Source organism: Prosopis cineraria, unplaced genomic scaffold, assembly GCF_029017545.1.
Source record: "Prosopis cineraria cultivar Desert tree isolate PC_DT_omini unplaced genomic scaffold, ASM2901754v1 PC433, whole genome shotgun sequence".
Classification (NCBI taxonomy): domain Eukaryota; kingdom Viridiplantae; phylum Streptophyta; class Magnoliopsida; order Fabales; family Fabaceae; genus Prosopis; species Prosopis cineraria.
In genome coordinates this window covers 36,065-50,036 of record NW_026555758.1, presented here as the reverse complement: position 1 = coordinate 50,036, position 13,972 = coordinate 36,065, and the positions used below count along the sequence as shown (strand labels likewise).

At 34.1% G+C, this 13,972-nt stretch overlaps 2 protein-coding genes across 3 annotated transcripts; one reads left to right on the top strand and one right to left on the bottom strand.

The window, feature by feature from the left end:
* Positions 1-274: 274 nt before the first annotated feature.
* LOC129297088 (probable pectinesterase/pectinesterase inhibitor 34) lies at positions 275-1,398 on the top strand (the record flags this gene model as incomplete). Its single annotated transcript, XM_054935455.1, has 1 exon — positions 275-1,398. A coding segment is annotated over one exon (723 nt), but the record flags the coding sequence as incomplete, so codon positions are not given.
* Positions 1,399-2,625: 1,227 nt separating this feature from the next.
* On the bottom strand, positions 2,626-8,309 carry LOC129297086 (uncharacterized). Of its 2 annotated transcripts, none has more exons than XM_054935453.1 (6): positions 8,095-8,309; positions 6,716-7,183; positions 5,781-5,975; positions 5,169-5,198; positions 3,889-4,998; positions 2,626-3,394 (listed from the first exon to the last, which is right to left on the bottom strand). In XM_054935453.1, exons 2-6 carry the CDS (start codon positions 7,151-7,153, stop codon positions 2,843-2,845), a joined length of 2,325 nt encoding a protein of 774 aa, XP_054791428.1. In that variant the 5' UTR covers positions 7,154-7,183; positions 8,095-8,309; the 3' UTR covers positions 2,626-2,842. The 2 variants fall into 2 exon arrangements, with proteins under 2 accessions (XP_054791428.1, XP_054791429.1); XM_054935454.1 differs by lacking the exon at positions 8,095-8,309 and adding an exon at positions 7,759-7,775.
* Positions 8,310-13,972: the final 5,663 nt, after the last annotated feature.

Genomic DNA, 13,972 nt, shown 5'->3' with positions numbered 1-13,972 from the left:
TTGGAATCTTACGCATTCTCTGCTTTGATTGATCAAAAAGACAAAAACATATCATCCACTCCCCGACCTTATCTCCAGAGCACATATCCCTACCATATTCTAAAGGAAGCGATCATGTAGTGCCAAGAACTTTGCCCAAGGGCACCCAACTGAAGTACTAAAGCAAAATTCTAGGTGGTGGGTCATTCAACCAAAAACGTCGATTCATCCATCTTTAACGTTTCAACAAAAACTTCCCCCGTCCTAATTTCTCGTTCTTAGTACGACCCTGTAATTTAATTTAACCTGTCTTGCTGCAGCTGCAACTGGTGCCGGTTTCATCGCACGAGACATAACATTCGAAAACTACGCTGGTCCGAGCAAGCACCAAGCGGTTGCCCTCCGCGTCGGAGCAGACCACGCGGTGGTCCACCGCTGCGAGGTCCTGGGATACCAGGACACGTGTTATGTTCACTCCAACCGTCAGTTCTTCCGCGAATGTAACATCTACGGTACAGTTGACTTTATTTTTGGAAATGCGGCTGTCGTTTTCCAAAACTGCAGCCTTTATGCTCGGAAGCCGATGGCCCAACAAAAGAACACCGTCACAGCCCAGAACCGAAAAGACCCGAATCAGAACACGGGGATATCCATCCACGACTGTCAGATCCTTCCGGCCCCGGACCTCGAGCCGGAAAAGGGAAACATCTACACCTATCTTGGCCGTCCATGGAAATTATACTCTAGAACCGTGTACATGCAGTCATTCATGGACGATCACATACATCCGAGAGGATGGCTGGAGTGGGACGCATCATTTGCTTTGGACACATTGTACTACGGCGAGTACATGAATCATGGCCCGGGTGCGGCCATTGGAAAACGGGTCACATGGCCCGGATATCGGGTCATCACGTCACCCGTGGAGGCAAGACGGTTCACGGTGGCGGAATTCATATCTGGTTCGTCGTGGCTGCCGTCAACGGGAGTGGCATTTTTGGCTGGGCTATCCACTTAAATCCAACGTAACAAAGGTTTGGTTTCATGCCTCGGTCCAAGCACTCTCGTTGGCAACAAGTCTATTTTCTTAGAATTATAATTTTTAGATGTACTTAATATAGCATTTCGGGTCTAGTCATTATTTTTTTGAATGATACGAGAATAAATATGCTGTAAACGGAGATAGGTCTGGTAATTTTGGCATGATATGACCGAGATGTTATGTACTCTATATGACGAATAAGCACGGAGGAGGAGTTAAAAAAAAAAATGGCAATATTATAATCTGAGCATGGCGACTTGTTCGTCTCATTTGACTCACACCACGTGGGTTGCGCGGCCCACTTTTGAAGTTCAGATTAATGAGCGCTAATGGCGTGATCGGTTGGTCTTGACCTGCAAGAGCAGCTCGGCAAGGGCCCCAGCTTCGCTGGCATCGTTTCTACAGTCAATCAAATTCCATTCCATGAGCAATTAAATTATTCATTAATTTATCTCTCGAATTTCATCGCTTATAAATAAAATATTTTAAACTTTATCATTCATAAATTTATCAATTTAATATAGAGTAGTATATTATTAATCGTACCCGTCAGAACTAAATTGAGAAATTTTGATATTATTAGGACGTCACTTCGCTCTCAAATATAAGACTTCTGTTCATGTGTTTTAATGGGCATTATTGGTTTTATATACCACCTTCTATTTCAAAATACAAGGAAAAAAGTCAAGCGGTTTGCTTTTGTCCTAAACATAAGATTTTAATCTACCTTGTTCTCCAAATTTATAATATTTTTCTCAAACTGTTTCTGTTGATAGTAAATATTAATGAGAGTTTCCATCAATAGATAATAGTTTCCCATGTAGATGATTAAATAGGATATTTTAGAGAAACAATTTATTTAATATTTGTAAATTAGTTATTTAATTTCTACATTTATCACGTGAGAGATTGATACTTAATTCATATATACATCAAGTGAATTGGCTAAGTTAATTAAATTTGAAAAAAAAAACATTACATTTTTTCATATCTAACCTCAATTAATAGTTTGGTATTTCTTCTTATGAATCCTGAATTTCTCTCTCATGCTTTACCCCATTTAACAAAGGGACAATAGCCCGGGGGGGGGGGGGGGGGAAGCAGTTTGTGACTTGGGAAGTGTCTTCCATTATTGAACCATTATAACATTAGGGGACTCACCATCTGTCTGCCAGATGCCTTCTGGTGGCAGCTCGATTCATAATCCTGTACCAGTACCAGCTGCCTCTCCCCGCTCTGCCTACAGGCTTCCAATTTCTTCAAAAATTCATTAATGTCGGCACACTTGAAATGTAATTTTCTGAATTAATCGAAAGCCTAGTCTGATAGGCATCATTTCCCTTGAATTTCATTTTGTGGCTATAGCGCCGATGACACCTTCCCCGATGGAATTGGAACAGCTTCTCATTCTTATCGTTTTCATCACTATTCGTTAGGGGAAGAAGTGTTTGTCATTTGCTGGCTTAACTCCAGGTTAAAGAACAAATGCTAGTTAAACAAGCTCATCCACAATGGGTATGGTCCATCATCCTTTATAGGTCAGTATTTAAAAGAATGTCGAATTAAAAAACTTGGGCAAAGTTTCAGCCGGACTCAAAATAAACTGACACAGAAACATAATATCTGATGTTTTAAAACCCTTATTTTTGGGACATAGTCTAACGGAATTGGCTAAAGGCTTCACAACCAACAAAATGCAATGTGCTAATTACAGAGGTAAACCATAATCAGGCAAGAAGAAATATTTCTTGAATTATAATGAACGGAATCTAATGGGGCCGCGTGAACAGAACAGAGATGAAACATACACAAGCTCTTGTCCTACAGATTATTGTCTATAAAGTCCCAGATCCGCTGTTCCATATAAATTCGATCTCTATGACGTCTGGGCAAGTGACGCTCGTCCGGAAAAATCATTAGCTCGTAAGGCTTTCCAGCCGCAATGAGTGCATTGACAAGCCTGGCAGTGTGCCGAAAATGTACATTCTCGTCGATCATCCCATGCACAAGCAACAAGCGCCCTTTCATCTTGTGCACGTGGTGCGTCACAGCACCGCTTTCATAGCCTGCTTGATTTTCAGACGGCAGTCCCATGTACTTCTCTGTGTAAAATGTGTCATACCCATCCCATGACGTCACAGGGGCGCCGGCCACCGCACACTTGAAGAAATCTGGAAATCTCGACAGGGTCATTGCAGACAGATACCCGCCGTAGCTCCACCCGTACAAGCCTATGTGGCCAACTTTTGCAAGCCCTTGTTTGACGAGCCATTCAGCTCCACTTAACTGATCATCAGTATCGATTTGACCAAGACAGTGCTTTATACAGCCTTCAAACGTCAACCCCCGTCTAGCCGTGCCTCTGTTATCCAACTATAAACAAGAAAAGTACATATTCCTTTTAAGAGTTCCTACCGATCATGTATGTACTCACGGATTGATAAGAAATGAGACGTAGAAATAAGAATTTTCATTCTCCATGATTAAATAACGTGTGAAACAATTCTAATCAGAATCACCAATGACAGGAAGGACTTTTGTACAGTAGAACACTACAACAACCATTGATCACAAAGACAAAAATGTCTAACGCAAGATTGACTCTATTTTCTAGATCGGAATCATCAATGCTGGATGTTTTAGTATCCGAAAGATAAATCGTTAGACAATCAATTTAGTGTGCCTAAGTCCATCTTGGAAAAGTTCCATCAAGCGGTAGAATAATGAGCAAGACAACTAAGAATAAGCGACATAACATTTATAAAACAAGGTGAACAAACTTGCCAGAAGTAAATAAATAAATAAATAAAACGAGCTTAAATTGGACCATATTTAAGTCAAAGCAATTCAGGTTTCAGCATTCTAACCTTCCAAACTAAGATGCCTTGATTTCGCAAATATTGTGCTCTCATGTCAACTGTACCGATCCAAGAATTAGAAACAAGCTGCACACTTGGACCCCCATAAACTTGGATCATAGTTCTGTAAGGTGGAGGTCCAAATCTTGACGCATCCGGCACATATAGGGCCCCATATAATGGGGTGCCATCTTTAGCCTGGATTTCCACCAGTTCCGGTGGCTTGAGTTGAAGCCTTTTGAATCTTGGCATTGCAAATGGCTGCTCATACAAGGGCTTGATTATGCTTCCATTGTTCAATGAGCAAAGTAACACCCTAGGAGGACAATTGAGTGCATCGTGAATATCAACAAAATTTTGCATACGATGATCAAGGACCACAATGTGCTTTCCCTTGCTATGAGTAAGTCTAACAGGGGCATGCAGTGGTTGACATCCATCTACGGCAAGTTTAGCACAGTATAAGTTAGACTCCAAAGGCCCATCGAGGGTCCCAGTGAAATATACTAGACCTGTAGCCTCATTTACACCGGCTATTTGCTCAACCATCCATTCACCTTCAGTAATGGGTCCTAAACAATACCCATTTGCATCGTGAAGATAAAGGTGTCTAAATCCTGTTTTCTCACTAGCCCAAATAAATCCTCCAGAAAACTTGGTAACTCCTTTATCAAGAGGGGTGAAACAGTCATGTACGTTGACCCATGTGCTGTTTTCTTCCACCAATAGAGTTTTCCTCTGGCCAGTTCTAATATCAAATTTAAGGATCACCATTTTTGTTTGGTGCCTATTCAAGACCTGGGCTGTGAGAACGTTCCCGTGCATCCAATTGACTCTTGCCAAATATTCTTCCTCATTATTTCGCTGATCTGTTCCCCCACAGACAAGATTCATCCAAGTAGTGGATCCTCCAGCTACCGAAACAACACCAAGACGAACTTTAACATTTGAAGCTCCTGCAAAAGGATATGGATGGTCTTCCTGTGCCTCTGAACCAACTGAGCTTTTGCCTTGGTGCATGATTCTAAAAAGTGGTATTTCAGAAGAATCAACTTCAGTGAAAGCTATATATTTACTGTCTAGTGACCACCAATATCCAGTTTTCCTGTCCATCTCCTCCTGCAGTCAGCAAAAGGGGAACAATTAATCATTTTAGAATCAAGTCATTATTTCACTTACGTCACCCAAAAGTATGGAAGGACAGGGTTGCTTAGTACAAATGGGACAATCTGCACAATTTTCATTTGAAGACGTCCATAAAGATGACATTAATACAAGTGGAATCTCACCTGAGCTATATATTCAGCAAGGCCATGAGTCTGCGATGCACAAAAAAACAAGAGTCATTTTTAAAGGTCGAGAATGCAAAAACGCTAGAAAAAGTAGATTCAACTACCTAGCAATCTAATAACTGAACGCAGTTTTATGAATGATCAGAAACCAGCAATAACAACCCAAAACACATCAATGGGCTTGAGTGTTTTGACTTTAACACTTCTCAATATATCATCCTATCTTTGTAATTGTGAGTAAATAAATAAATAAATTAGCAAAGAAATATCATTGAAGTCAGCCAGCCAGTGTACTACATGGTGGGCATGAAAAAAACCACCACTGGACTTGCAAATTTGTATGATCAACGAGGATAACAACCATTACAATGCTTACTAATAGTGCCTTCATAATGCAAAAAGAAAAAGAAGGCTTGTTAATAGAATTTAAACACTAATGACAAAGGTGAAACAGGACAGGAATGGCTACTTCAAAGTAGATTGTTCACATTTTGGATATCCTAATCTGGAAAAATGAAAGAATTATCCATAGCGTTATTATTATTATTTTGTAGAATCTGGAACACAGTTACTCTGATACAATAGAGATCAAGCAACTATAGAACTCACCAAACCATTTTCCTTGGCACCTTGGCTCAACTGCTTTGATTCATTAGACAACAGATTCAGAACAAACAATTCACAGTCCTGTACATAGGCAATCATTGACCCATCTGGCGATAGACGTGGATCAATAATTGGTGATCCTGGTATACTTGGAAGCTTGAGCTCTGCTTTTGAATAGGACACATCCTGGATATAAATCTGTTCAAAGACAATAATCACAAATTCATACTAAACTAGGCCATTTCAAACTCATGATTAATTAAAATAATAAAATACAAATACAAGCTACTCTAGCTCAGTCTAATGGACAGCTTGCTTAATACACAGCACCACCAGAACGAGTAAAGTTAGGTATAGGGCTTGTATATATAGACAGCACCATTCAAATTAAGAGGTTGCACAAGACTAGTTGACATGACTGTTTTGCTGGGGCAGGAGTTATTATAAGTTTATGACTACGCCTTCAAACAAGAGAAGATACAAGAAGCTCAATTCTAAAAAAAATTGATCATGAAGACAAATTAAATCTAAAGGGATATTGGAATATGATGCAGAATCTGAAATGGTTATGATGTGTTTCAATTCATTCAAGGCTGTTTTTGACATGATAAACCACCTCAACTAACAACAGGAGTTTAAAGCTTGAACTTATCAATGCGAGCACAACATCTCAAAATGAATGAATTGTACTAAGCAAGATGTGTTTTAAAGGTGTTAGCATCACAAGTAAAGGAAGTGATAAAACACTGGTGCGCATCTGTGCGCAAGGGTTAGTTTTCTCTTCCCAACGATGAAGCGTGAGGGAGCAATATAGATTATCCAAACATGTTATCATTTTGCTTTCCTAGAGCTAGTTTTAACATGCACACTAAATTTTAGATACACAACAATTTAGAGAAAAATAAAGATAAGGCTATTTCAGAGATAAGGGAACAAACCCCAGTAGGCAAAGGCACCATGATCGCTTTCCTTTTGGAACTTGTATTCACCCATTCATATCGTGTCACCCCTAATCCACGCTCTCTCAGCCTCTCCCTCCTTAACCTTTCCTCTGGAGATATATTACTCTCATCGAGCCCACCATCAAGGGGACTGAATAACAATTCTTGTTTAGCTGTCTTCAGATCAAAAGAAAAAACCTTCCTATTCAATGTGTGATCAGGACTAAATAAATATGCAATTAAATCATCATCAGGGCTGAAACTTATTGAAGACGGCGTGACATATCCTGGCAGTGGGTATTGTACAATCTCTTCAACAGGGAAAAGGCTGTTGTCATCAAATTTTTGTGCATCGTTAAAGTCTGTCACAGGCATATTGAAAGGCAGAGATCTTGAACGCTTCAGATTTCTCTTGTTCACATCAACTGATTGCATTACGGATATGCCACCATGAATGAGATTGAACTGCAACAAAGCAAGCAAAATGAGAGCAGTACCCAGAGAAAATAACCATCGATAACCTTCACTGAAGAGGGGTAAAAACTAACAAATAACACTTCCGTCTAAGTTTCATTGCATTAAAAATCATTGCAAATGAATTGAAGGATTTCTCGGCAGTCAATTATGGATATGAATTTATTTACTATTGAGCCTGACTGTGTTTGAAAGCTGAAACAGAAATATTAGAAAAACTTTCTTTCCTTTTCTTTTCATAATCTGCAGGACAAGGCATAAATATATTATAGACTGTATCTATGTTCTACAAAATGACTCCGGAATCTTATCCGCTCTTCAACCTAACTCCTCATTCAAGAGGGAAAAGGAAAAGACATCAAAGAAAAGAAAACCAGTGCAGCAGCACGAAAAGGAAAATTCTAAGACGCCGAACTCTCCGAAAAAAAGGAAGCCAAGAGGGGGAAAAAATTTATCGAATTAATTGTTATCGGCTTCATCTATCCAGAAGACTCAAATTTACAAAACCTATCTAACCATCTTGCAGTATCCTCTTCCCACACTTTTTTTTTTTTGGCCAGACATACCAATAACCCATTCGACCATTTTCTCTCAAAGAAACCGGAGAAGCCCGATTGAAGTCCAGAACAGATCCGGAAAGACCAAGTTTGAGCGGAAGCAGAACCATTTTAAAATGAAAATGGGAAAGCTTACCTGACATTTGTTACTCTTTCAGAAAAATATGGAAAAAAAAAAAAGGGTTCACTATCAGAACTGTCAACTTCTCGTGTTAACGCACTGGATCCGATCGCAGACAATGAAACCAACAGGAAATAATGTGAAAGGCAACTAGTTTTGAATTGATTTAAATTCACTAAAACTGAATCAGTTTCATTAATAAGGATGAAAAATCAGATTCTAACCTGAGGAGAAGACGGAAAGGATCTGCCATGGAAACAAAGGAATGTTGATAGGATTTTTTTCACCAGATTTCTTAGGGTACTAAAAGAAAAGTTCGACAGAGAATCAGAAATGTATAGGAAGTCGATTTCCCGCGAGAAAGACAGGCCAAGGCGGGGAGAGAGAGAGAGAGAGGGGCAGATAGCAACAGAGGTGTTTGCCGGTGGCGTGCTTCGATAGATTGGGAATCATATTGAGAAGGGACTTGAGACTTTGTTCTATTTAAAAATTTTTCGAGTGCCATAAATGTTAAGATATTATCCAAATTATAAAAACGTTACCCCGACATGAAAAATCGAGGGCCTATTTGTCTTTTATGCGCCAAAACATTGCATTAAAAGACTGTACACTATATAAGACGCCACCTCCGGTATCGCCGAACGCCGATTCTGCCTATGACTTGCCTGCCAGTCGCCTCGGACCGAAGCCAAGTATGAAAAAACAAATGGAATTCAAATACGGATAAATATTGAGAAAAACTAACTCACGCACTTTCATTTTATTTCTTTTTTATTGCAATCTTTGATCATAATATACCAAATACTTCAGATATGGGGTATCTCATTTTTAATAATGATACGAAATACAAATACCAGTATATATATATATATATATATATATTATTACCATTATCGTTCTTATTCTTATTATAATAAAGCCCTATTTTTTTGTATTTCAGATGAAATTTCAATTAGAATAACGCAGTGAATAACTGTTTATAAATTTAACTCAATATTTAAATCATGCACAATGCCCTTAATTGTTTTTTTAAGTATAGTTCGTGTTCAATTGATTTGAAAAAATATTATGTGAATTAGGTACATGAATTAAGATATGCTTCTAAACTTAAAGAATAGTTATAAAAATGTTTACAGACAATGTTATATGAAGAAGTTCTGAACCCTAAGACAGGATTATTTAAGAAATTTAATGTATTATCATTCATCTGTTTTCATATTAATTTTTTAATTTATTAAAATCAAATTCAAATTTTTTATTTAACATTTTTGCCACTTCAAATCCTATAAAAAAATTAAAACAAGTACAATTTCAAATAAAAGGTAAGAGAATAACAAACCCACGATATGACCGAAACTTGAGATCATAGCTGATATTTTTTTCCTTTTAAGCAAAACTCTCATTCATAAATAAAAACATAAAATTAATATTAATATTTAATGAAAAAAATAAAGACCGATCATATAAAATATAAGTAAATATTTTTGGAGACCAAAGGCAATGCAGTTTACATGACCTTGTAACTGTAAATTATTTACTAACAAGGTTCTCAAATTAACAATGAGATTTGATCCTATATATTTATAAGTGATGGGTTAAATCTTTGTCAAATGAACAATTTTTTATTGGTATTATAATTTATATTTAATTTGATGTTTAATAACACAGCCATGTCACTTTTTTTATTCTAGAATATCTTTCGTGTGACTATAAAATATCAATTCCTTTTTTTTCCACCTCTGAAAGATAAGTTACTTTATAGTAAGTATTTCATGATAGTTCCTAAATCGATTTATGACGGAATCTAACAACATTTAATTAATAACCAGCGAACCATTCTAGGCTTCTAGCACCGAGTGGCTGATTTAGTATATGATTTTTGAATTTTTGCTTCTTTAAAAAATATACCAAGAGAAAAAAAAAATGTCTTAGTTATTAATACAAATTATCTAGCACCTCTCAAAAAAAAAATATGATGAAAAAATACATTCTAGTTCAATGAAACATGTAAATAAATACAATATCTTATAAAATTTCATGATTCTTTTCAAGTTCTTATGACCTTTTTGATATTGATAACTTTTTGTAAAATTTTTAAAATAACCCCAGATTTAGATAAAATAAAAAATATTAGTGACTATTTTAATTTAAAAAATAATTATTTTTTATTTTATAATGACTAGAACGGAACAATCAATTATAATTTTTTCTATTTAAATTTTTGGTTCACAGAAATACAAGTGTTATAAATTTTCATAATTACCTTATTTTTAGCAGTGACTATTTTTTTTAGTAATAACTAAAATGAAACAAGCAATTACAACTTTTTTTATGTAATTTCCTTGTTCTATGCTGGCAATGACTACAATTTGCACAAAGGAGGTTACAATTGTTTGTTCTATATTGATTATTGTCAAAAAAAAATAATTATTACTTAAATTAAAATGATCATTAATATTTATTTTTAACATAAAATGTATTTTTATTCCTGCACTTTCATTTATAAAGAGCTGGGTATTATATATTGATAAGTGAGATATATTTTTTAAATGAATAAAAGTCTCCTTTGTTAGTAACATGTTAACAGATAAAATTTTTACTTCTTAAGAAAAGAATTTAAAAAATATTTTGTTTATTAATATAGAATGTTTAATATTTTTTAAAAAGAAAATATAAAGACAAAAATACATGAGATTCATTATATAAAGCTGAATATCGAAATAGAGTATTTGTTTTGTGATTGCCCACAACTGACAACTCTGACATAAGGCTAAAGATCTGCGCGTGGCTCTAATTCCCTTGGCCATCCGGTGAAAGAACTGGTCATTTAATTATTAAATAAACTGACATAAAAAAATATTCAATAAATTAAATAATTAAATATTGAGTAATTTCTTAGATTAAAAAAAAAAATAATGGATGCATAAAATTCGGCTCCTTTAAGAGGCCGCGCGTGGAAAATTGGAAAGCATCTGTCTATTACGATATGACCCGACCTCCGTTTACCACTGGTGTCAATGGAATCAATTTCGGACAATGAGCGCTAATTGTCGCTGGATAATCCTATTTAATTTGAATAATCTACAATTACAGTTTTTTCCTTTTACTTTTTTAAAAATTATTTTAATAAATACAAAATCTAAAATAAAGTCCATCTCTCCAATGTCAATTTTTATAAAAAAATATTTTTATTTAAAAAATATCAATTAAAAAGTTTAAAATTTGGATTATTTTAAATTAAATTTAAAGAGTCAGAGGCAATGGGCTCTTAATGTTCACCTACATAATTAACACTAAAAAGTAAAACTAAACCCGGTGACCAATGCCAGGTAGCCATGTAACACGCACTTCGGCTTTGTAACATCCCAATACAAATTTTAATAGTTAATTTAGGTAATAGAAATTTAAAAAAAATAATTTTAAAAAAAATAATTAAAAAAAAATAATATTATTAAATTATTATATAATAATAAAAAAAAAGGTGTAAAAACAAGAAAGAAAGGAAGAAAACGTGAACGCAGCCGCCGCCTCAACAGTAAAATATAATAATAATAAAAAAGAAGAAGAAAGAAAGAAGAGAGAGAAAAGAATAAAAAAAATGTGTGGGACCCACTAAATTTTTATAAAACTCACCTTCCTTTATTTCCTTATTCATTCCTGCGCGCGAGCTGAGGCGGAGAGAACGCGAGTCACCGGTGCGAAATATCTAAATTTTTAAGGTAAGTTTTTAATAGGATATTTAGGGTGTGATTTTAAGCTTTTCAAGACTAAGTAAGTATTCTAAAATTTTTTCTTAGTCATCCTTTTTCTTTGGTTTCTGAGTTTGTAGTGGTAGAAAATTTAAGATCTAGAAGAGGGATGAATTTATGTTGAATAAATATGATTTTTGAGGTTGTCAGTAGTATAATAAATGTTCTAGAGTATAAATTTATTGATGATCTTTGAATCTGTGGCTTATGGATCAAATTCTAAACTAGATCTGAAAATATATGTTGATTTATTGAGGTTTAGATGATTATTTGGGATGAGAATGAATTATTATTGCTATAGGATTATGATTCTAAGCTAGAGGCTTAATTTTTAATTTTTGGGTATTTTAGGTACGAATTTATGAAATAAAAGAAAATTTTGATAATAAAAATTAGTTTAGAAGTTGATTTTTAGATTATTAATGTTTATTGATAATTAAAAGAGGAGTTAAAAATTTTACTTAATAGTATTGACTCTAGATTTGTATTAAGATTGAGATTAGGAATTATGTTATATTTTTAATTCTATTATTAGAATTATTTTATTAGTTTCAAAAATTAAAACTAATATTTATAAATAATATGTTATTTGTAGATTGTATTACTGGTGAAGATTGTGGTGAGAGAGAAATTTTAAGGAATAATTTATTGAAAAAGCCACAAGGTAACCATGCTTTTAATTTGTGATTAGTGTTACTTCATGTTAATTGGGTGATTATTGAGAAAATTATGAATTTTGTAATATGGTATAATTGTGCAATATTATTATGAATTTGTTTAATTATTGTGGGAGGTGTTGGGAGACTTGCTATTATTGTTGTATTTATGTGCCACGTGATATGCCCCTATTGGAGCTCAATAGGTGGCTTGTAAGGGCTTGGGCTAATCTACCTTTGGCCAGGTAATTTAGCACTGAGTGAGGGCTACGGCTCGAGGTTAATGGAGGGATATAAGGATGGTTGTTTGTGTGTATTGTAATATTTCTTATATTTGTTGGAATTATATTATTTTTAATTTTCACTTAGTAAGCACACACTTAACTGTTTGTATACACTATCATAAATTGGCTTTGGTTACTGGGACTTTTGAGTCTCATTATGTGGTTAACAATTTTCAGGAGAAGAGCCACGAGTGACACGTGGAGGAGTCCCAGAGGCTTAGTGGTATAGATCCACTGTCTCTTTTGGGTATTTAATTTATTTTATAATGTGATATTGCCAATATTAGGACTTTTTTATGTTTATTGTCAATATATGAATATATAAATGTAATCATGCCTTTCAAACTATTTCTATTTTTTGTACAATTTGGATGAAGTAAATTTAATATTTGGTTACTTTGGATTGTTAAAATGGCATGATTAAAGGCCAAATAACTGGCTTGTGTTGAAAATTGACTAAATGCTATTTTACTTGTTGGGTATAAGGATGGACAAATGTGATTTAGTTTACTTGTTGGGAGTATAGGATGGACAATGTGATAGCCTAATGGCATGTGAGAGGTAAAAATTTATCTAAAATGTTAAGTGTGTAATTGAAGTCAATTATAAAATATTTATATCGAAATTATTGATATAAAAATGTGTTGGGTGGCTGTACCCAACTATGGTGAGTTAAATTAGTTAAAAAAAAAAAATTTTGGGGTGTTACAGGCTTCGCAGGTTGTCTGCTGAAAATTGGAGATAACCCTTCCATTGGAATTTGGATAATATCAACGGCTGACTAAAAAGAAGACAAGAAAAAAAAAAAAAAATTTACTTGTTCAATAAATATTTTATATACTACCTCCATTTAAAAAATATAAAATATTTTTAATTTAAGTCTTAATTTTTAATAAAAAATTACTTATCTTCAAATTTACATATTTATATATTTACTCATATTTAATGAGATATTTTGCTTTAAAATAAATACAAAATATTTTTTATCATGACACTTTTAGAAAAAACACATATTAATACCTTGAAACATTTAAAAATATTTTATATTTTTACACACTCAATCCTTCAGAAGATGCATATATTTTTTAATGAAAGTAGTATAATATAATAATTATTTTTTAATTCAATTAAAATATTGTTATAAATTTTGTCATATTAAAAAATATTAAATCTCAAATTTTTGAAAAGAATAGCTTATATAAGAAGTGTTTTAATGGTGATAATCATTTTCAACTTTCAAAAGAAAATATATCTAAATAATTTGAGTATTAATGAAATCTAATAATTATAATTAAAAAAATCAGAGTAAAGATTTTAAATCCCTCACGACATCTAAATCCTCACCGCCAGTGCCATCATTTTCATCCATCCCTACCATTACTCATTACTAATAACAATAATAAACAGACATCG

Excerpts from the sequence above, each read along its gene's own strand:
- LOC129297086 (XM_054935453.1), bottom strand. The coding sequence starts at position 7,153 with ATGCAATCAGTTGATGTGAACAAGAGAAATCTGAAGCGTTCAAGATCT. Across the intron at positions 5,199-5,780 it reads GTGCCAAGGAAAATGGTTTG|ACTCATGGCCTTGCTGAATA; the intron begins GTGAGTTCTATA and ends TGTGCATCGCAG. Across the intron at positions 3,395-3,888 it reads AAGGCATCTTAGTTTGGAAG|TTGGATAACAGAGGCACGGC; the intron begins GTTAGAATGCTG and ends TCTTGTTTATAG.